Genomic DNA, 24,334 nt, shown 5'->3' with positions numbered 1-24,334 from the left:
TTCTCCCTACATAAACCTTCATGGATTCATAAGATTTATCAGGAATTAGCATTCATATGTGTTCATGACAACTTCATCAACTTTGCGAGTGTTCTTCGGCACCTCTGTATGGATGAATAAGAGTTCTGTAATCTTTGTGAGGACTTATTGAAGAAATTAAGTTGGGTTCATACATTGGTAAAAGTAGTCAAACGTTGGCATGATTCTAAATTTGTTTTAATATGCATAACTTTCATACCCATTGATCGTTGGCTATTTGATTTTGGGATTATTGTTTAGGCCCCCTTATTTTAATGTTTTTACTCTATTTGGCCTTTTGAAATCCTTTCCAAATACTATGCTCTACAAAATTAATATAAAATTACTTAATTATATAATAATATATTATATATATATTTATATACATAAATATGTGTATATACGACATTACTCTTAAAATTAAACAAAATGGAATAAACTAGGAAATAAGAATACAAAATATTTCAATTACCCTCAACTGTACATCCAATTCCATGGTCAATAACCCGTACGCATAATGAAGTATCAATAAGCCCCCATTATTTGTAATTAAATTCACTAAACCTCCCAGTACATGTGCTAAATTTTTAAGACCCCAATATGCATGGTCTAAATTTTGAAAACCCCATAAGCACAGTAAAATCTTCGTTTGCCCCCACTTTACGTAATGATATAATGTGAACCCCCAATTCGCGTATAGAAATTCACATGCACATATAGAACTTCAAATGCCCCCACTATGCGTAATTACATTGCGCTGAACCCCCTCATTGCATGTACTAAAATTACAAGCAGCATGGGTTAAATTTTCACTTACCCTTATTATCCATAATCATATTTCAATAAACCGCATGTTACATGCAATATAAAATTACAACAAATCCAACATCATGCATAAATCATATAAGTCACCCTAGTTTCATGCTACACTTTAGTTATTTTTGACAATGTTGTCTTGTTAGTCTTAAAATCAGTTTAATCTTGTGTTAATATGATTCTACACTCCTCGTTACCATTCATAGAATATATTAGTCATCGACACAATAATAACAAAATAAGATAAACCCTAAAAGAAGAATTTTTTTGATTATTAGAAACCTCACTTATATTAATTGGATAAATAAATCTGAAGTATAGTAACTGAATCCATAATCATTGTTACTGCACCACATAAAAATAAATTAAGATTACACAAGTGTGACATAAGTTTGAATCTGTATTTTCTCTTTGAAAGTTTTAATATTTTACCAGTTTTATTTAATTTTGAAACTCTAAAACAGAAACTTTATTACAACTAAACATGCCAAGAAAGATAGTAATAACAAAATTTGTATAACAAAGACAAAAAACTGTAAAACTAACCTTTTATCTCATGTTTAAGAGTGATAAACACTTCAAACAATTATAAAATGATGACAAAAACACAAAAAACAGAGAAGTTTGAGATGGGCTTTTTGAAATCTATAGAGTGAAATTTCACTTCGTATGGTGGTACCATCGTCCGGCTATATTGTGGTGGTTACATGGCTACCCATATAACCCTGAGTTATTGGTAATTTTTTATCCATTGCTTTACAAGTGATTAATTTATTAATCACCCTAAAACTATCAAATTTACGCAAATTTCCCTCTTCTCATTAGCTGTGTAGTTGGACTTGGGCCGGGTCACCATTTACAACCCGGACAACCAAACCCCATGTTCTTCTAGAAAATTCAATTTAAAAAATAAAAAATCCCGCCTCGGTAGCTTATTTAACAAAAATTCAAAATTGAAACTTAAACGCAAGTACGTTGACAGATTCCGTTACCGGTACACAGAGAGACTAAGATGCCGAGAAACGAAACGAAACCGAAATCAGTCCGAAAACCACTGCGAGATTTATCGAACAAATTCAACAAGAACAACGATGGAGCCGGAAGGTTCTCGAATTTTGTGAACGCGAAGAAGAAAACGGACGACTATAAGCGAATCGAAGAAGCGTCAGACGACAATGCACTCGACCGCCTCTTGCTTGTTCAGTCCGATCTCTCGACTCTTCTTCAACAGGTTTAATAACGGACCTTAATAATCATTACTTATAGTTTATTCCATATTTTGAGTGGTACGGTTGATATGAGTTACTTAATCGAATTGAATCTAGGTTTAGAGTATAGTTGTAGGTTTAGAATTTAGTCCGATCTTACGGGAAAATGCTTAGGCTTTGTGTTGTGTTCGCACACAGGTGTTTTCAGCTATATGTGAACAGATTGTGCCAGCTTTATTTATATGATCATATAAGGATAGATCATAGAAAGGGTTAAATGGTGAAGATGACAGAATTTTTATTTTGCATTGGCATGATTCAGCATGTAAAGTTCATTTGTGGCTTGAAAGTTCAACTTGCTGTGCAAACACATTTACATGAAAAGGCAGCAAACCGATTTAGGTTGACGTGGATGTTATGTTATGCATCCGAATCAAAGTACTTGAAACTCTCTGCTTTAAGTGTATGATTGTATAGTTGTTATGGTTTTAGTAGCAATACCATTAAAACAGTGGCATTGTCTTGCTACGTTTTTAGTCTATGCCTACATCCATATCAAAGGACTGAAGTAGTATATGTAATATTAGAAAATTGATGAAGCATTCACCTCTAGGTCACACATTTGTGTTTGCTTTGCATAGGTAAAACCCTCCCAATATTGTAGCTACTAGTCAAGGCTACTATTGCTGGAGGATTTTATCCCCCTAAATTGAAAATTGAGTTTTAAAATCCTACCTATCCTTATGCTTTTGGTCGGTAACCTGAGTAGTAAGGATCCTCTTGGCATTAATCCATGTTCACTCAGTCACACTTCTTATGGTAACCTTTTGGTTTAGGAAGTGTTTAAATTTTGAGATTGAGCGCATTTGTGCCAAGACACTGATTAATTGTTTTGTAATTGAAATATTATTTGGAGTTCCTTTTATTGCAATGCTTAAACTTTGGGTTTATGTTTTTATAATATCCAATGAACGTGCATTTTCTTTCTTCTTTGTTCTGAAATATACATGGTTTACTGTTAGTATGTTCCTTGAGCTGTTCTAAGAATCAATGATTAATTTAATGTATTGAATTGCAGATTGATGAATTGGTTGTGCAAGCATTTAAAGTTAAGACAATTAGCAAAGAGGGGAAAAACGAAATTGAAACTTTCACGCAAGTCCTGTTTGATATGAGTTCTGCTTTGAAGGTTACTTCCTAAATTTCCCAGCCTTGTGGGTGGGTGGATCAATATGTTTTTGTTCCATATATTCTGTTGCTAAACTGATTTGAAATAACATTTTATTACAGCCATGGGTTCCCAGATTTCAGAAGGCTTTCTCCAGTTCTGTCGAGTCTGAGAATCGGATGGTACAGACTTTAGCAAGTGAGACTACTTCTGCTGCCGATGAAGATGAAACTTGTGAATTTGAGAGTCCAGAAGACAAGGAGGATACTTTAATCTCTCCGTCTCCCCTTGTGTCATGGAGAGTCAATTGCACTATTGAAAGAAATAGACAACTGTTTCTGCTCACACCTCTTCCTATTTCAAAAACTTTGTCATCCAAACATCAGGATCAGGACACTTCCAACTCACTATTTGAAAGGATTACTTGCAATCATATTATTGAGTTACCACCATTTTCAACTATATCGGGAGGTGCAAACGATGATTTACTTGAAGGAATGCCAATAAAACCAACTCCAAGGAAGCCTTCAGATTCGATGTTGGTTGGAAAGGCAAACACTCTAGAGTCCGCATTTGTTGCTTCACCAATGGTTTCTAAAAGAGAACATTCTGTGCTTATGATGACTCCATGTTTAAAAATGTCCCCTCCTAAATCTTGTGTGTTGCTTGAGCCCATTTCTGAGTCAACTCATCGACCCTGTAACAAAGTACGTAAGTCCACCCCATTTCCAGTTGGAATATATAATAGCCAAGCCTCACAATCTTCTGAATCCTCGGGTAGCGAAGCTTCTGAGGACCTGGCATTTAAGTATCCAGAACTACTAGGAATACAACAGGCTCATAAATCAGTAATTCAGAAGAAAGAGTTGGAAACATCACCAGATTGGTCATTCTCCCCTCCTAAAAGTTGTGTTTTGTTGGAGCCACCTGATGAAAAATCTTTGAAAAATGTTGCTGATGATCACACCATGAGAATGACTTGCGATTTAAATCCGCAAAGACATCTCTCGGCATCAAAAGTAAAAGGTATTGGAAAAACTTCTCAGCAAACCAAGAAATTGTCCCACCAGGGTATTATTTTTGTTTTATGGTTTCTTTATGCTTGTTCTTTATGATATAAATGCGTTGGTTTTGGAAACTGCAGTTGTGATGCTGGCAAGCGTTTATACTGAACTTGATTTAATTAAAATGTTTTGCACTATTGCAGAAATGATTCGAGGCAATGCAGCAATAGTCGAAAGCACTCCCCTTTGGATTGAACCAGAAAGCACGATGAGAACCGGCAAGCGTCTGGGGGAGAGCACTCTAAAGAAAGAGTTGTGGACGAGGTTTGAGGCGGCATCAAGTTTTGGGATTCGTTACAATGCCTCTGCATTTCAAAGGACAGCTAGGAAAGGATTTCTTGACATGCTGGAAGAGGCCTCTTGTGATGAAGAAAGTTCAGTCATCAACAGTCTCAGATAACAATTACCGATGCATATATATATAATTTTGTAAACGGTGGAGTTCTGTTGTATGTTTTGAAGTGTCAAGTGGCCGGCTTTGCAAAAATTGTCTTTTGAAGTGTTACCACAGATGTACCACCTTACAAATACATTTAATTTTAGGATTTCAAAAATCAAATTTCCTTCAAAGTTTAAACCTGAGAGGTTCCTGCTTCTCTATATCAGCACTCTTACTAGTTACCATATAACTAAAAATTTTTAATCAAGCCTTAGAGACAGAGAAGGAGAGACACGCAAACATTTTGTGCCATTTAAGTAATAACTGAACAATTGGGGTTAGTTTATAATTAAAAATATTCTTCTCTTTCACCATTTCCACTCTCTTAAACGTTTAACTTGGTTCTCTTCAGAGCTCACAAAACATTCTCACTCACCTTCTAAAACATTAACTCACACTATATCCCCAAATCCAATGGCACAACCGAGTCAGTTGAGTCAGCACATTGAGTCATTCGTTAGCTCGTCTAGTTCGCGCCCTCACCAGGTTCTTAACCGACAACTCTTGCTGTTATTTATTGCTTTTTCAATTTCTAATCTTTGTGAAATTTGGATTTTATCATAAAATGAAATCGTCTTGAAAGATTATATAAAATAAATTAAAACTTGAACCTAGAACACATAACTTCAAGTAATATTTGTAGCAAATTGAGTTTTATTTTATTCTTTTTTGGGTTTAATTTGTGAGTTAATAATTTCTGTCTCTGTGTAGAAAAACAGAACTTAAATTTGAATTTTTTTAATTATAACTTTAATTTTCTGTACATCTGTATGAAATATTATGTATTAATTTGTTAATCAGTGTGTTTCATGTTTATGCAATTTTTTAACATTTATGTAATCACACATGTGCATCCGTATATCTCTGATGAATTCTAGTGTATAACTGAACTGAGTGTTAATTACAGGCTGCAAGTTTGGGTGCAATTGTTTCTTTGTTGAAGAATAATGTGTTGACTATAGAGAAACTGGTATGGTTCACGTACAGTCATTTCGTTTATGCTGAGTTCCCTCTTTTTTTTTTTTTTAAATTTTCTTTGTGTATTTAGTTTCTTGGTCTTTGTCTTTCACTTTACTGACTTTTAAAAATATGCAGCTTAGAGAGATGGATTTGTACTTGACTACCCATGATGGTGTCACTGGTGCACGGGGTAAACTTTTAAATGTTGACCATGATTAAGTTGTCTAGATTGTATTTGAATTAGATTAGTAGATCACCATCATGTCCCTTTGACGATTTTGACTATGAAAAGGAGGAAAAGATCATCCAAAATTTTTCAACCAAGAAATGTTTTGATTAGCGATGCTAAATTTTAATTCCTTTAGTGCTTATTTGTATTTTGTTTGTTATTTCTTTCAAGAACTACCAAACAATTTGAGAATAAATTGTGGAATATGCAATTCTTTTTTCAGGCATCCTTCTACTTGGAGAAGTCCTTTCAAATTTTGTGTCAAAACCATTGGATGATGATACTGTACATGACCTGATAGAATTCTTCTCAGATAGACTGGTGAGTTTAGCATTCTCTTTTTCAATTTTATCTTTTACAAGGATAAATGAATTTCTATTCTTGTATTTATTTTACAAACATTACTAACTTTGATTTGCATGGGTCTACATGCTTTCATTTTATAATATTAGTATTTTATACGTTTTGTTTATCTAAGGTTGATTATTATCAGTTTATATACATGGTAATTTAAAAAGTGGATAGATGATATGATACTTGGAACAGGCAGATGGGAAAGCCGTATGTGGTGCACTTGTTGGTTGTTTGGCACTAGTGAGGAGGAAAAGTGGTGGTGTGGTTACTGCAAATGATGCAAAAGCAGTGGCCAGTCTTTTATACTAAACCTACAGGTGCAGTCTTTAGCACAGCATGACAGGAAGGTAAGACAGTTTACATACCATAACTGTGTACCCTAAGTAATTCTGTTGGAGCCTACTGTTGCAGTTCTCATTGAAGTTTTTATTGTGTCTTCACATTTTGAATGAACATGCTTGCAGCTTTGCTTTGAACTTTCGGAAGCATTATTACAATGTTTTCCCAATGCTGTTGCTTCACTGGTATTAATCTTGGTCTTACTTTCCCTCATCTTATACTTTACAGTGAATAGTATTAGTTTATCAGTTATAATACTGTAAACTAATGAAAATAAAGGAAAAGTATCTGATGCTGTTTCCCATAAAGCAGCACTTGTGCTACAGAAATTGTATTTAGGTCTAGAAAATGAAGTAAATATTCAACTCTAAGAATTTATGAGTGCCTTTAACTTCAAGATGGAAGCTATCTTATTTTGTCAGCAACATATTGTCTATAGTAGCTAGATCAACATTGCATTACAATGATGGAAAATATTTATCAATTTCTTAATTGAACTTGCAACTTTGTATATCATCTAGACTTTTTAAGTAATCTGGGATTTTATTATTGTATATATATATATATATATATATTTTACAGAATTTCATGGAAATAAGTTATATTAGACTCAAAATCAAGAAATTAAATCCTAATACATGGAAATTAATTCTTGAAGACTCTCGGACAATCAATGCTAATCACTAATGTAAATAAAACCGTCATAGGAAATGAAATATGGTAACATCCTGATCTGTAATTTTGATATTTTCCACAATTTTGGTAGGTATCTCCATTATTGCCGGTTATGTAATGAGTTCAACAATGATATTGGTTTATGCTGCTTATGCCGGGCTATATTTTCCAACTTCTCACTATATGTGCAATGAGTTTCCAAAAGCATTATTACCTTAAGATGTTAGGAAGATGTGATCCCAAGCTTCATGTTAATCACAGCTCACATGGTTCTGACTGTATTGTAGCTATCTTGTTTTAATTTTTTTGTGAATACTAAACTTATGTAGTGTATGGATGGCATCACAGAATCTTGGTGTATATTATCTTTTTTAAAATGTAGATTGGACACTTCGTATCTGTATGGATGTGCATGCTTGTCTGTGTCTCTGTCAAAATTATCATGGGCCAACTTGACCACTCCGCATCACCGATTTGTGCTCTTTGTGGTCATTTTAGAAACTAGTTGATATGTTGATAATCTTATAAATGACATGAGCCTTTACTATATGGATGATGATAGTCATCTATGTTTTTGGTAATTTTTTTTTATGAGAAAAACAAGTTTTAAATCATGTTTCCATACTCCTCCTTTCATTTTTCAGCCATCTGACATGATTTCGTCCAACAATATAAAGCAGTGTTAGACTAATCTCAGGATCCATGAAACTGGAGGCTTTGAGGAAGTCTTGCTAACATTTGCTCTAAATATTTGGGGCCTACTTGAAAATTGTGCAGCTTTCAGTGTTTGACTCATAACAAAGTAAGTCTCATTGAATCTATTTTCACAGAACCTTTCTGCCGTTATGGATTATGTGCCACTAATCTATTCATTGTACTGCAGGGGCTTCTTGATGCAGCAATTAAGGCGATGAAGCTGGCTGTTGCAATTTGTTCAGTAGAGACCCAGAGCATGATAATTCAAAGAGCTTACAGTGTACTCTCATCAAGCACGTCTTTCCCATTTAAGGACCCAGTGGCTGCCATTCCAATCCAACTGAGAGGATTACAGCTTACTTAGGAGACAGACATTGGTTCCAGTAGAGATGAATGGATTTATTCACTATTTGCATCGGTAATTATAGCACTTCGTCCTCAATCGCACATTCCAAATGTGAGGCTGGTATTATATCTATTTATGACAACCATTCTAAAGGGTAATGTTCCAGCAGCTCAAGCATTGGGTTCCATGGTTAACAAATTTGGTCTGAATGCTGATGGAACAGATGTATATAGTGCATATACTTTGGAAGAAGCGATGGATATAATTTTAAACACAAGTTTATGTAGTTTCAATGATAATACTCCTTCAAGGATGGATGGTACGATGAATAATGGCAGTGAGATGGGTCTTAATAGTATATGCTGTGGCATAGTAAAAAGTAAATCTCTTCAAATTGATGCAATTACTGGGCTAGCATGGATTGGAAAAGGTTTGCTTATGCGAGGTCATGGAGAAGTTAAAGACATAACTATGATTCTTTTTGAGTGCTTATTGTCAAATGAAAAGAAAGGTTCTTTGCCAGTGGAGCAGGATCCTCCAATGACAGCTTTGAGGTGGTTCTGCATCTATCTGTGATGAAATGTGCTGCAGATGCATTTCAAATTCATATGAGTGATTCTGATGATTGTTTATGCCAAAAATTCCATGCAACAATATGGCCACTTTATAAGCAGCGTTTTTATTGAACCATAATGCCAATTCTACAATCTTTGATTGTGAAATCTGAGTCATCATTCTCAAGGTATGTACAAATTTTTTAATATCTTTGTCACTGATTAGAATATGTCTTGCTTTTGGTTGAATGATTGTTCTTATACCTGTGCATATCAGTCATTTTGTGCATATGTATTGCTGCTTGAATGATATATACCGATAAATATATAGTTGAAGCTGAATCTGATTGATTGCTGATAATTCTTTCTCAACAAATTCAACTAAGAGCCTGCAATAAGCATAGTTTCAGGTTCATTTGGCTGATCCAGTCAGTTTGTCTGTCATAGGTTTGATGGGGCCTTGTTCTACATCATAGCATGATACAAATGCTGGCTGAAATGCCACTAATCTATAAGATTCAAGCACAATATTGGGACTGTTAACACCTTTTCTTTTAACTGTGCTAATTATTGTTACTGTTGAACCTACTAGAAAGAGCCTAATATGTATATCAAAGAAAAACAGAATCACAGCCTAAATCTAAGCATTTGTGAAATCTGAAAATAAGGCCAAGAGAATTTTGTCCTGAAAGATTACTAATTTCTTCGCATAATGAGTGTCTGCTCTGAACTTTTTAAACTTTGTTACAGTGCAAATCCTTATAAATTGGTCTAGATTATTGGTCAGAAGTTACTTATGTGCGCCATGTACAATTGAATTACCAGATTTTCCATGTTGAAGAAATATTTATTCTCCATGTTGTGAGGAATGGTATAAAAACTGATCCGAACTATGCAATCACATAGTGAAGCTACTAATTGATTTCAGATCAATGCTGTGCCGGGTCTGTGCATACATTATTTCAGATACCCCCTTAGTTGTTATCTTGAATAAAGCCAAGAAGGTTAGTGTTGAATAACCTAGAATGAGCGGTTTTATATTTCTGGCCATTCATGTATTTTGGATCATATCAGATAGGAATTTCTAATTTTGATCAAAATATAATACTTTAATTTTGCATGTGATTCCAATACTGATGGAGGGGTTATCTGTGTTAAGTAGTGATATTTTGGATGAAGATATTCTGTACAGTCTCCTGCTGGTCATCTCTGGGATATTGATGGAAAAAAATGGTAAGGCTGCTTGTATGCATATTTGTTACTGGATTAAAAAAACTCTCATCCTTCATCACCGGCTTGTGGTATGGTGGCCCTTTACCGAAGTATTTAATTTATGTACTTATGACTGCAGGACAAGAAGCAGTCTCAGAGTGTACTCATATCTTCATTAATCATCTTATCGAACTTATTACCTGCCCCCATATGATGGTAACAGATTCTCTGAAAGCGAACTTAACTTTTTGTACACTTGTTCTGTAAGTGTGTTATTGCATATGAAATAGCTCTGTGACCTTGTCAAAATTTTCAGCTTGTTTAACAGACGGCAATTCAGTGTCTTGTTGCTATGTCTAAACTGCCTCAAGCACGGATTTATTCCATGAGAGTACAGGTTAGTAAAGAGCAGAACATTTTTATCTGCATTGCTACAGAAATATTTTATGTTATGCTGTTGTCCTGTTGTTGCTTTTTCTAATTGCAGTGCCCTCAAATCTGAGTCCTGACTTACTAATCTAGAAAATCACCATTCCATTTGTCTCCTCAAGTGATTTTTGCTTTTAAAATTTATTTATTAGGTATTACAAGTGATATCAAAGGCCCTAGATGACCCAAAGTGAGCTGTTCGTCAGGAAGCTGTAAGATGCTGGCAAGCATGGTGACTACTTAAGTTTTAATCCACTGGTTCTAATGCAGAGATGCTATTCAAAGTAATTTATAGTCACTCAGTGCCATTATTTTTGGTGATCATCAAACAGGGCACTACTAGCATCAAGAAGTCTTCATTTCTGAAGATTTAAGAGAGACTGAATGAGTATGGAGAAGATTGTTTTTAATATGGATTAATCAAATTTATTTTAATTTTTTTTAGTAATGTTCATAAAATATTTGATCTAGCGTAGTTGCAAATATGCGAAGTGTTCTTAAATTTCTCTAGAAAATGGAAATGCTTGTGTATTTAACAATTAAAAGTTACAGTGAAAAACTGAACATAGAACAAGCTTATATTCATTGTTACATATACTAGTCTGTTTCAAAAAATGAACATTCTCACACTGAACCCATACCAAGATTTCTGTTATGTTCATTGAAGTGACACTTATTTTTGTGCCTTGTGTATAATCCAGAAAATGTATCCTATTTGGAAGAAAGGAACACTCACAGATATATCTTGCAGCTGGTCTAGGAATCTGGTTAATCTCTCTAAATCTAAAGAAATAAAACTAGACCCTGATTACTCCAAGATACCTCAGCAGCGATCACCCTCAATCAGACAAGTCATCTTCTGCTCCACTAGAGTGATAGAGATCTTGATGTTGTGAGAGCTTTCGTGATCTTTCCAGGCCATCTTCGGCATCTAACCTTGCCATCTTAGAGCTGGTTCCCCTTGAGTCTGAATAAGCCTGAAAGCATCAATATGTCAAATGTATCCCAAAACAAAATCTGATGTGAAAGGTTAACTTAAATATAGAGTTCCACCGTACCCCAGCATCGTTCAGTTCTATCACAGCGACACTTGGTCGCCGCCTTACAGTCAGTCTTGAAGGTACAGGAAAATGCTCAACATCCTCATTAGATCTCCCCTCCCTGGCCCTCTTCTTTCTCAAATTAAGTTTTGTGGGGAGAGGCTGCATCATTTTGACAAGAGTAAGAACCACAGATCCTACCATCAGAAAACATGTGCAATGGAAACATAAATCCTATTCAAGTGTATACCACATAGCGAGCTTCTTCATCATCAAAGGAAACAAGGTATGATGTTGGATAATCAGCATCTTCACCCCGCACCTGTTGGAAAGAAGATATTGAGAGCGCAAATATTCAATTCACAAACGAACAAAATGCAAATATGCTAGGCAGAATGTTTAAAATCAATGAACGTACATCCCAGTGATATTCACGAACCCAAGAAAATAAGACATCTTCATTCTCGTCATACATGTCCTTTGACAGCTGCCATTAGAAAGACTAATAATTAAAATTGAATGCTAGCAGGACGTATATTACTCTATGAACTGTTCCAAGACAATGTGTGGAAATTTACACAAGCAATATCTACCTCATCTAAGGAAGGGACCATGTATGCCAGAAATTTATCAGGGTTAGCTGGATCAGAGCCTGTTGCCACATAACTTTTCATAATAGCCTGCAATATACCAAGTGGAATGAGACCATCAATATAGTATCATAGCCATATAGGAGAGACTAGAAAAAGGTAAATATTGAAATGTTTTAACTTAAAATCTTGACTTGAACTGGGACACAAATTATTGACAATGGATACATTGCAATCCAATAGATATGAGGAGGTTAGAGGTTGTTATTTTCTTTGCCACCTTAGCAACTCATAAACCATTGGATTTTAATGAATTAGTGTTGGAAAATTACAATTTAAATAAGTCAAAATTATTAAGTTGATCAAGCTTAACCCTTAAATAAATAAGACTAGGCTTTGTCATGAGTTATTTTTACCAAACCGTCACAGTTATACATCTATGCTACAAAACCATTTAAAATATAACTGACCCGTGATTCATGCTCATCACGGACAGGCTTGTCCAACTTGCTGTAGATTTCTGAATCTGCTGTTGGAACACCATCAAATAAAGCCACAACAAATTGATCATCGTACCTGGCAAAATAGCATCACAAGGCTCGAAGATATTACAAACATATGGTATGTGATATAATCTACAATGACTTTTCCATCCAACAAACACTATGTTAATTAGAGCATTATTCCACTTATGAAAACACTTGATGAAAACAGATCATTCAGCCTTGTATTTAAAACAACACAAGCTATGAAAATCTTGAATTCACCAGTAGTTGGTTTCTATATCTTCCTTCCAATAAAAGGAGAAACTAATCACTATTTGAACATGATTGCTATAAAGAAAAAACCAAAAAAATTGAAGGCACAAAATTGTTCACACCTCTCAGAATCAGGTATCAGAGGCCAAATCTTAACAGGATGTAAATCTTTATTGGTTGAATGAATGGGACGCAGCTTTGATGCCTCAAATGATGCTTCAATGTCCTTAATCTGTCTGTCCCTGCAAATATATTCAACATTCTCAGTTGAAAAAAGGAAAGTTCCCTCATAATGTTTTTAAGGTCTTATACTTGTTCAAATAGACAAGTTTGGATAGAACAAACCTATCATTAAGGTTTTCTAAAATGTTACGGCCTCCCTTCTTCTCTTTCAGTTCTTTTGCTTGTTTTTCAGTCAAAGACTGCAAAAATCAATGTATTTGTTACAGCAAAGCTTTCACCAGTATTTTTCAAAAAAATATGAAATAAATAGTTCTCTTATCAAGTACCTGTCTTGTTGATTCCATGCTAAGAGGAGAAATATACTGAGTCTTAACCAGCCAAGAAACACCTTTATCAGTTGGCCGTTCTTTTTTCCTTATACCATCTTTCTTTACGGGGGTAACCACATCATCATCACGCAACAACTCTTCATCTTCTGGAGCAAGAGGTATTCTGACACCCTTGGGAGGACTAATTAAACATGCAGAAAATACAACAATCAGGACTGTTGGCCTTGATTAAAAAAATTATGAGATTCTTAAACAAGTTTAAACTGGTAAGAAATAATACTTGTAAACATTAAGGTCAAGCAGGTCAAGAGGTATCCCAAGATCCGGTTCAACATACAGCTGGGGCTTGTAATTTTTCTCCAGAGATGTAATTGTGTATCTTGTAAATCTGCAACATGGAATAAGAAGAAGATTAACATGGCATTATTACACAATATAATCAGAACATGAATTCTGGATGCATGCAGACAGCTAAACTTTTTCCCTCAATCTTTGCAACTTAAAGAGGACAAAGGCTGTTTCAAATGTTCCGTTAACATAGTCCATTTGATGCATGCTACCATTCAAATATCCCTTGGAAAATTGATCTGTTAGCATAAAAATATTGAAAGTAATTTTAATTGTCCAATTAAATTCCTCAACACCAAACATGTTCCAGTCAGATAAACACTTTGTCAATCAGAGCACCAAATAATGTAACTGCTGTAACTTAAGTAGAAGTCGCCCAAAAGTTGTAATTACACTTTCATACACACACATGAACAGGATCAACATGTCAAGATAATTAAGAAATGTTGCATACCGATCTTTGTCCTTCTTCAAAGCCATAAGCTTTGGCTGTGCACTTGGGTCAGGAAGCTCATTACGGAATCTACACAAAAGTTCAGGGGTTAAAACAGCATGTCTTATGCTTGCCCAACATATCACGTTGCTAATCTAGCTTCCATAATACGAATTATAGTGAATTTCATAACAAATAACAAGTACAACATTGAACAGGAAAGAATGCCCCATGCACTACACACCACGCTATGGGCCTAACAAATGCAGATTGTTTTGTTTTTCAGAATATAAATCCATTATAATATATATTTTTGTGCAGTGAAATTTGACGCTCCAAAAAATACACAAAAACAAAACATAACACAACAGCAGAATCCATACCAGACGTAAAGATACTCACTTCAACTTGCACAAGAATGTTGTGGGCTTTTTCAACCTATTCTCAATCCTCTCACCACTTAAAAATGGAGCAGCCCTCCTATCCCCCATTCTTGACCCTACAATTGACCCATGGCCTCCTTTCCCAGAAGCCATGATCTGAGCCTTCTGCATTACTGCATTCTGAGACTCCTTCATTTGTTGCCTATGCTTCTCCTCTTGCCTCTGCTTCTCATACTCCTTCTTCTTCCTTATCCTCCTCTCCTCCTCTGTCTCCACTCTCCCTGAACCTCCACTAACCTTCTTAACCATTTGTGGTGGCACTGGAAGATTGTGCTGCCTCAAATGCTTGTTATCACGAGAAGCATGCCTAGAAACCTCCTTAGACACTGTTTTATCACGATCATTGAATTGAGAACCTCCACCATCAATCTCCTTTGGAGGAGGTGGTGGTGGAGGAGAACTAGGAGGGGGTGGTGGTGGGGCGGATGAGCTAGGAGGAGGAGAGGAAGGTGGTGGAGGAGGAAGCGGTGGTTGCAATGGCTGCATTGGTAGTTGCAGATTATACATAGAATTCTGTGTATACTGGCTAGATGGATAATACATTGGAGGCTGCTGTGGTTGTTGTTGTTGTGGTGGAGGTGGGGGTGGAGGGGGGTACGACGACTCAGGTGGTGGTGGCGGCGGTGGTTGTGCATAAGGGTATTGTTGGTGTGGTGGTGGAGGTGGTCTTGAAGGAGGATAATTTTGTTGTTGCTGCTGGGAAGGCATTTGGGCATTATAACCCCAGTTCTGATTAAACTGAATTGGTCTTTGTGGTTGTTGTTGCGATGACAGTGGTGGTGGAGGAGGTGGAGGTTGCGTGGGGTTTTGGTTCGGCAGTGGTGGAGGCGGCTGAAACGAGGATTGTGGTGGGGGTGGAAATGCTCTATAAGATGCCATAATAATCAAAATTTCAAATCCAGACAATTAAGATTGAAAAATTTTGGATTTTTTCAACATCGAAACCTCAACAAGCGAAAGCAGAATTAAAACACTCAGAAACCTAAACGAATCTTAATTCTAGGAAAAAAAAAAAAACCCTAACGGAGAGAAACGATGTGATTCAATATTCTTCTGGGTTTTCTCAACTCTTCTCGATTGAATTCTCAATATTCCAATCAGAATTCGCACCAGGTACTAAATTCTCTCACACTGCTCAAAATAAACAAATAAAAAAATTTACCGAACCCACAAATAAAATTCAAAAGCTTCCCAAAGGAAAGAACAAAATCAAGTAACCGAATTGAAGTTCTTGTTGATTGACAAAACCAACAAACCCATTAAAAGCAAAACTTACCCAAAATTTTTCTTTCTAAACAACACTGAATAGCCAAAAAAAATGAAAAAACATGGTTAGTATACTACATGTGATGTGAATTCTGCATTCATATTACAGGTCAGGTACTTTTTGTTTCTGCTTTTGTTTAGATTCTGGCTTATCGGGAAATATCGGCCGAAACGCAGTTCTCAGGAACGAGATTCGGCGATATTTCGGGTTATATGTTTGTGCTAACTTGTTTTCCATTCATTTTCTTCGTTGTTCATCACTAACGAATATCGATATGTAATTTGCGTTTAATTTAATTTATAATATGTGAGAATCTAGTAATTATTACAATTAATTAATTTGTTTTAATTCAAATAAAAATTATTTTAAAAAAAATATAAATTAGAATAACAAAAAAGAAATTATGCTTTCTTAATGTATGAGTATGAATGAATAATTGTTTTTGTTCTGAATGGAGGATATATCACCATAATAAGAAAATAAAAATAATTAAGAATTAAATAAAATAAAATACTTGTGCAGTATCGATCCCAAAGGTTAAGTAAAATTAATAGAGTATTAGAAATTTTAAAATAAAATTTTGGGTTTAAACATTTATCACGTTTGTGAAATCTTGACTTATTCAGTACAACAGTTATAAGTTTGAACCAAATTCCTCCCTTAACCAAAAAACAAAAACCATTGTACTATCTAGATCTTTATCATGAACAAATTCTAAATAATGTAAAAAAAAAAAAATTTAAGTTGTAATTTCAGTTACATCTCATGATGTCATTCGTATAACTTGATAACTTTGACAATGTAAATCTAGTTTAAAATCTTTGAATGTGTAATAATAATTGTATCAAATAGAATTTATCGATTAAATTTTACCTAAAGTGATTGTCATATGAGACTATGACTATAATTTAGAGTATTGCACAAAATAATTTACGGTAGTAATAATAAAAATTTTTACTATGATAGATTATAAATAGATATTACAAAAAAAATGTCTTGAAGGAAACTTTATTTTGGAGAAAGATTCTAAAGAATAGTTAGATTTTTATGAGAGCAATCTCGTTTAACTTAGAATGATGTTTGTCTAATCCTAAATATTGTATGTTAATTAACCGAAGTTGTATATCTGATTTATTATTCAATTTTTTCCTTTACACTCTCTTCCCTAAACTATCAAATCTTAATTAAGGTATAAAAATATTGCTCTCTATCATAGATGAGTGATAAAGAAGGAATGTCAATTAGTAGATTGTGTTATATGAGAAAAAAATGTCTATCCATAAGTCAAGGTGTGAGTTGCTACTTTTTTAGCTAGTTGCTTATATGAAAAGTTACTTTATGAGTTGGAGTTCAACATATAACAATTTCGCCGTAGTTTTCTGAATGCGAGCAAACCTTAAAAGAAAAAAAGAAAACTCTCTAGTTTTTTATTTAAATGGGTGTCACGTGGAGATTTGGGATCATTTTATGATATCTTGTGATAAAAATTCTTTTAGGTGGCACATTAATATTCCATACCCTTTGTCATGTATTGGTTATGTTGTTTTACTTCTCTATAAACTCTGATTAGACATATCTTATTTAGTTTATGAGATGATAGACAAGTGTCTCATTGTAACAAAAAAAATATTTAATACATTTTTTGATGACATTTAGTCAAAAACCACTAAAAACTATGAAAAGTTAAAAAATTAATAATGTATAGTGTCATTTATTATAACTGAGGTTCTATGAATATTTGGTAGTATTTTTGTTATAGTATTCATATTAAAAACTACTAAAAGTCATGGATAATAAAAAGTTAAAAACATATTAAGATATTTATAATAATTGGCGTTATAGAAATATTTAGTGGGATTTTTGTAATAATATCTATATTAAAAACCACTAACAATTATAAGAAGTAACTGTATTGGGATATTTATAAAATCGGTTATTGTCACTCTAACAAATATTCAATTTAAAGATGATATATTTACATATATTTCTATGTCATCCTAGAATGATCATTTTAGAGGATAGAATTTTAATTTTATCCACCAAAATTTAGCACTTAATTTTAGGGATGATTTTATATTCGTATCAAAATGTCATAACTTAACACTAATTTTTTGAGATAATTTCAGTTTCATCCCAAAATGATAATTTTATTGGATAAAATGGTAATTTTGTAAACCAAAGTTTAATACTCATTTTTATGGACAAAATATTTGTCAACAATTTCAATTTTCTTGGTCAATTTCTTCATTATTTGTGAACTTATAATGTATGTTTACTTGTGTAGATAAAAGCTAACATTCACATTGTTCATTTATTTATAGCAAAAGAAGGAAGTTTAGAATTTGATTCCTCTTTAGAGGGAGATGATTCTGTGGACAAGAATCTTATTGATTTTCTAAGACAATTGGCAAGGAATAAATATTCCCTTATTATTATGATGGATAAAAGTATGCACTCCATAAAGACATATAAGAGCATCTTGCACCTTAATGACTTTCCTAATATGGATGTGGTGAGTGACTTGACACAAGCTTACTTAGTTGTGGGGAGTTCATGTGTTTTTATTGAGCTTCTTTCCCTTTTTTGAGCTCATAATGTTGAACAAAAGGCCATGGTTGATTATAAACTTGTCTTAAGGGTAGAATGGATAAGACAAGATTGTTTAGAAAAGACCTCAGACAAATCGTTGAGATCTTACCGCATTTGTGAAGCTTGAGGTCTTTGCAAACTATAGTGTTAAGATAAGTTAGTATATGCATGTGGTTGATTGATTGATTGATTGATTATATTTTGAACATCTTCAAGTTGTGTTATGCTAACTACTTTAGCAAAAAATTAAAATAGTAACATATCAGTAATCACAAGAGTAGTGAAGAAAATTTCTAGATCATGTTTAAGTTATGCTTTTCTATACATAGAATTAAGTGTGAGTCTACCAATTCATTTGCACAAAAGGAAGACAATAAAAAATGGCTATTACAGATTCTCTTAAAATTGCAAAACTTAAAAATTATATTTTTTTGTATTTTGTTCACCATTTAACTTAACTGAATACTCTTTAAAACTTTTTGCTAGGTTTGCATAAAATTTATACTAAAATTAAAGAAGAAAAATTTTAAAAATAGGTTTTAGATAAGAATTAGAATCTACTTAAAACCTACAAGGTCAATTTTAGATAGAAGCTTACCTTTTAGGTTTTAGATTCTTGTTCTTATTTTTAGGAATTGGTCAATTTCGATTCTAGTTATATAATTTTTTACAGAGTACTTAGATCTACCCACTTTTAAGGTGACTAGGTGGGAATCTAATGGCACAAGGCAAAAAGTTTAGTTAGAAATTGAACCATATGATAAGGTCAATGCCTAAGGTCACTTTGCTTGTCGAAGTTAGTAATAGCACTAGCATATAGGGATGCTAAGTAGATAGTATCCTCTTGATGAAAGAGTTACTCCTATGTTAAGAGGTGGTATATGCTAATTGTTGTTTTGGCCTTCAAGCTCGATAACTTAATTTACCTCACTCATTATGATGGCAATATATAAATAGTATCTATTTGATGAGAGTCTCGCTCTATGTTAGAGAGACATGACCTATAATGTTTGACCACCTTCTTCGAAGAGGTTTGATAAATATTCAAGTGATCATGAGCAGTTGGTCTTGGGGTTGGATGACCAAACTTATTCATCCTATCATCATCTAATCTTAAATTATGATGTGATTTGTTAGCATCTTGTAAGACATTTTTAAACCTAAGATGTGTCACTTACTGGATATGAGTTTAGATTATATGCTTAAAAGCACCTTGTTGCCATTTCTACTAGGAGAGACCTTGGTGAGAGTTAGTAGGTTTGACGTGTGATATGCATTAGAGGGCATTCAAAATCTCTTATATAGAGTCATCTTACTATTGTCATCATTTGTAAGAACGAGCGATGTTTGTGTGAGAAATTAGTGTTCCCATTACAATTAATCCTTAAAAGGGTATTAGGGTTCTCCTAATGATGAGGGCGTTGTTGAGGCAATGTTGCATATTTGTTGGGTGATATTGGTAGAGTCATTAATGGCAAAATTTGGCAATGCAAACACCCTGAATTTTGACTGCTACATCTTAGCTACAGAGGTTAAATAATTTTGCAAGATGGGATGGTCCCAGGCTAGAGTTGGATTCTCCAAAGGTTTGGTCATCTAAGGCTCTTTTGTTCCATCTTTTGTAGGCCATCTGGGAAGAATAGTATGTTAAAGATTGATAGAGAATAAGTAATTATAAAAGAGTGCCCTTTCTGATATTATGTTTAATGACAACATGAAGATATTTAATAACTTACAATCTTTTCTAAGGAGGCCCGATTAGCCTTATTCATTTGTTACCTTTTGATAAACACTTCTCACCTGCTTGTTGTTGAGTCAACACTAATGGGCTAGCAAGTGACCTTATATTTACAAAGGATTATAAATAAGAAAATCAGTATATAGGTTTTTATAGCATCAATCCCTACTGAAACAATGCCAAAAAATGCTAATACCAAGTTTTCACTTCACAAACCATAAAAATCATATGTCATTGAAATGAAGATTATTGAAGTTAGATAGCTCACCTTTACAATAATCGATGCATATAACTCTCCAATAATGGGTTTTGCAGAATTGCTCCAACAAGATCAAAGAGCACTAAAATTTTTAAGAAAAGCTAAGATGAAAAAGCAATCATCATCAAGTTTTTATAAACAAATCTAGACCACATGGGAAACATTTCTCACTATTCAAACTAATCCTATATGATTTGTTATCGATCTAGTGATGCACATGAAACATGTTCATCAAGACTCCTTGATGAGGTGAATCACCATGATTGGAACATAATGCATATGTATAATGTAGTGGTGTCAATGAGCCGGGCTGGGCTAGCTTTGGCTCAGTCTGGCCCAGCCCATCGGGCTATTGGGTCGGGACGAGCTCGAGGCCCAAATAGTAATGGCCTTCGGGCCAGACTGGTCTATTAATATATAAAGACCTAAGGCCCGACCCATATAATAATGGATCTTAATTGAGTTGGGTCGGACCGACCTATTTAATCAATTTTTTTTAAAAAAAATTTAATCAAAATTTTTAAATACAATTTATTTTTCAATTATTAAAACCGAGAACAGTATCACAAATATTTTATTTATAATCTATCACTTGTGGCAGAAGAATATCGTAATTATATGATGAAAAATATTATAAATTGATAACATAGTATAAATAAATTAATCTATATATTGTATAAATTACAAAGCATAAATAAAATATATCTACTATATAACATTTATCTACTCATATTCTATATATAAATCTCTGAATTCTTCAAAGATAAAAAATTATTATTTGTGAATTCAGATATTTTATAATATTTTGTAATGATAAAATTAAAATAAAAATAAAATTATAAATATAAAAAATTATTATTTACGAATTCAGATATTTTTCGAAAGAGAGTTAATAAGAGAAAATAAGATTGAAAATATAATGAAATAATTGAGACTAAGAAATTAAAACATTTGTAAATAAAAGTGAAAATAAAGGAAAATAGAATAGATTTATCTAAAAAATAAAAAAATAAAAAAAATTAAGCAGAGGCCAACGGTTTCTACCATTTCTGCCTCTGCCTTGGCAGAAGCTTTGCTTCTCCAAGGTTGAAGTTAAAAAAAAAAATACTTTTTTTATTTTTTATATACAGTATTTGGCCAAATCGGGCCAGCCCATAGGCTTAATATCAAAGCCCTAAACCCAGTCCGATAGGCCCATTGCCCTAGCCCAACACACTATAGTGTTGGGTCGGGTCTTCTCGTGTCGGGCTTTTTTTTTATGCTTCAGGTCGGGCCTCTATTTAGCCCTGACCCAATTGACGTGTCTAGTACGATGTATCAAACACAATATGATTTTCATCATTATGATGTTTTGTAAACCTACTTTGATTTTTCACAAGTTGTCTATCATGTAAAAGAATGAAAAGTTTTTGTAGACCCACTTGAACTTAAAAAACTGAGGGGGAGAGATAGTTGTTGTACAATAAGATTCCTTTTTGATCAAAATCACATATACAATACTTAGGATACGACTAAGTAGTACAAAAACAGTAATCAAATATGCCACTTATCCACCAATCATAAAAAAGTACGGGTTGAGATGTTATCACTTAATGATAATGAGAACAACTCTATATGATAATATATCTTCTCAACATATACAAAAATTCTTTTTTATTTCATTATGTGTATATAGGGGAAAACAATTATCTCCTATCAAATTGAGATCATACAATCAATGTAATTATTTTTTTGTGTAATTCAAATAAACATAAATCTCTATAATCATATTCAAATTAGAAATATTTAGATACACTTATTGTATGTAACTCCATCTTTTTGTTTTATAAATATAAAAGACCAACACAAAGGTAGGACATTTAAGAAAAGATTCAAGTGGGAAACTAACATTTTGAGTCAAATCTAAATTGTTGGAGTTAGTGTTTTAGAGTCAATCTTCTCATCTATACATACACATGTTAAGTCATATTTATGTAACTTCAAACAACACACTTAATCTATAAATACATATGTTTACATGTATGTGAAGATAAATGTCTTTAGATTGCAGCTTGATTATGAAGACCTTATGATTACATATGGTGGTCAATCTAAATACATCAATAGCCTTGATATTATCTGGACCAAGGACATTGACAATACAATAAAACTATTATAGTATTGAATTATCCTATCAAAATGTAGCAACAAATCTCATATTTCAAGGTTATTTGTGTTAATATAGTACATCACATAAGTATATGTTGACTGAATGTTTACTGGACTAACTTGTTAAAGGATTTAACATATATGGTAATACCATTATCTGTGAAATAAATTCTCCACTAGAAGGTGGTGCATATGATCCTATGATTTGAAATCACCAAATCGTCATGTGCACCAATTAACATAATTTAACGCTAGCCTAACATAGCCTTTTTGTCTAAAAGCTATCGATATAGTAGTTGTTAATTATGTTGAAAGTATATCAAGACTATGATAGATTGATATGTGATTTATTACTCTTGGGTATAAGAGTATGTATCTCATTGTGTAATTTGGTTATAACAATATACTTAAATTTATGGCTATACTGGAAATGGGACGATGTCTGATCCAATATTAATTCGATCATTATTTGAATAACCAAACATTAATATCAAAGATGATTTAGATGGATACTATTTTTGTGTCTTAGTCTTGATAAAATATCAATTGATGAAAAGATTTGAGTGCATGATAATTATACTATTGAAAGATATAATTGGTTTAACATTGATTTTTTGTTAATTGGGTGACTATGATACTTGCTAGAGGTCGCTTATGGTCCATGAATAAAAAAATGATAATTAAGATTAATCATGATTTTATTTATTATCATTTTTATAGATAATCTATAAGTTAAACACAATAAGATATTACTTACTATGACAACTTAAAAGTTTTGAATTTATAACATATACAATGAATCACCTTAAGTTTAATATTGTAAATTTAGATCTGTATTAATGAATTTTAATATTTAGGGATAAATATAAAACACATTGTTTGGCTTGATTGAAAAAAATTAAAAGTTTGGAGCCAAAGTGTAAAAATGCAAAAGTTAAGGGTGTAAAAAAATAATGTGAATTAAGGCTTAGAGTTAGAGATGTCTCATATAAATTAAGACTATTCTCATAACCCATAGATAACTAGCTGTTTCACACAAGGAAGAGAAAAGAAATTGTTTTCTCTCAATTTTTCTTCTCAAAACATTCATTAATTCAACTAAATGCACAAGCTAGCATCTACGAGACACTCCTTACACCTTCCTGCCTTTTGTGGTGTTGTAACACCTCCATGTGGACAATTAGTGGCTCCATTGTCAAACAAGGAAAGTGAAAATCAATCCTTTGATCCTAAGGGATGTATCATCCATAGTGAAGCCTCCAAATGTACGAATCATGTTTTAAACTCATTTTAATTGCATATATAACAATCCATTGATCCTAAGGGACGTCTTTGTAATCTTTTTATTATGTCTTTGGATGCTTCCATTTTTGTTTATATGTTTTAAACGAGATCACAATTTTTCATAAATCTCCACTTGATGTATTAGATATGTGATATAATTCTTTATAATTATTTCATGAAACCCTAATAGAACACTTTTCTAAAGGTAAATAACATAATCGTAGACATAAGTTTTTAAAAAATGAATTGGCACTATAATAAATATACAATTTAGTTCATAAACTATGTTAAAATTTTCTATTATCTTCGTAATTCTCTCTCATATTTTAAGTTGTGTTTAATCATTGATATAGTACGCAAATATATAAACCTTGCATCATAACGGATGAAAATTTTACAAAAAGTTGAAAAGCTGAGC

General features: G+C 33.2%; 2 protein-coding genes and 1 pseudogene across 3 annotated transcripts; 2 read left to right on the top strand and 1 right to left on the bottom strand.

Annotated features, from left to right (window-relative positions):
- The first annotated feature begins 1,796 nt into the window (after nt 1–1,796).
- Nucleotides 1,797–4,851, top strand: LOC123218640. 2 transcript variants are annotated; one of them, XM_044640151.1, is made up of 4 exons: nt 1,797–2,065; nt 3,121–3,231; nt 3,333–4,236; nt 4,418–4,851. In XM_044640151.1, the coding sequence occupies exons 1-4, from the start codon at nt 1,847–1,849 to the stop codon at nt 4,672–4,674; spliced, it is 1,491 nt and encodes a 496-aa protein (XP_044496086.1). In that variant the 5' UTR covers nt 1,797–1,846; the 3' UTR covers nt 4,675–4,851. The 2 variants fall into 2 exon arrangements, with proteins under 2 accessions (XP_044496086.1, XP_044496085.1); XM_044640150.1 differs by having other exon boundaries at nt 3,333–4,281.
- A 199-nt stretch (nt 4,852–5,050) lies between these two features.
- LOC123218996 lies at nt 5,051–11,100 on the top strand (annotated as a pseudogene).
- LOC123218942 (protein PAF1 homolog) lies at nt 11,054–16,165 on the bottom strand. Its single transcript, XM_044640597.1, has 12 exons — nt 14,591–16,165; nt 14,210–14,278; nt 13,688–13,795; nt 13,405–13,588; nt 13,241–13,317; nt 13,018–13,137; nt 12,608–12,713; nt 12,141–12,227; nt 11,966–12,034; nt 11,798–11,869; nt 11,566–11,709; nt 11,054–11,484 (listed from the first exon to the last, which is right to left on the bottom strand). Exons 1-12 carry the CDS (start codon nt 15,508–15,510, stop codon nt 11,347–11,349), a joined length of 2,094 nt encoding a protein of 697 aa, XP_044496532.1. The 5' UTR covers nt 15,511–16,165; the 3' UTR covers nt 11,054–11,346.
- Between the last annotated feature and the right edge of the window lie 8,169 nt (nt 16,166–24,334).

Source organism: Mangifera indica, chromosome 6, assembly GCF_011075055.1.
Source record: "Mangifera indica cultivar Alphonso chromosome 6, CATAS_Mindica_2.1, whole genome shotgun sequence".
NCBI lineage: Eukaryota > Viridiplantae > Streptophyta > Magnoliopsida > Sapindales > Anacardiaceae > Mangifera > Mangifera indica.
This window is presented reverse-complemented; position numbering and strand designations above follow the sequence as displayed.

Coding starts and splice junctions, on each gene's coding strand:
- LOC123218942 (XM_044640597.1), bottom strand. CDS start 15,510: ATGGCATCTTATAGAGCATTTCCACCCCCACCACAATCCTCGTTTCAG. Junction 12,228..12,607: donor GTGATGAGCATGAATCACGG/GTCAGTTATATT, acceptor GGTATATTGCAG/GCTATTATGAAAAGTTATGT. Junction 12,035..12,140: donor TGGTCCCTTCCTTAGATGAG/GTAGATATTGCT, acceptor TTCTAATGGCAG/CTGTCAAAGGACATGTATGA.
- LOC123218640 (XM_044640150.1), top strand. CDS start 1,847: ATGCCGAGAAACGAAACGAAACCGAAATCAGTCCGAAAACCACTGCGA. Junction 2,066..3,120: donor TCTCGACTCTTCTTCAACAG/GTTTAATAACGG, acceptor ATTGAATTGCAG/ATTGATGAATTGGTTGTGCA. Junction 4,282..4,417: donor CAAGAAATTGTCCCACCAGG/GTATTATTTTTG, acceptor GCACTATTGCAG/AAATGATTCGAGGCAATGCA.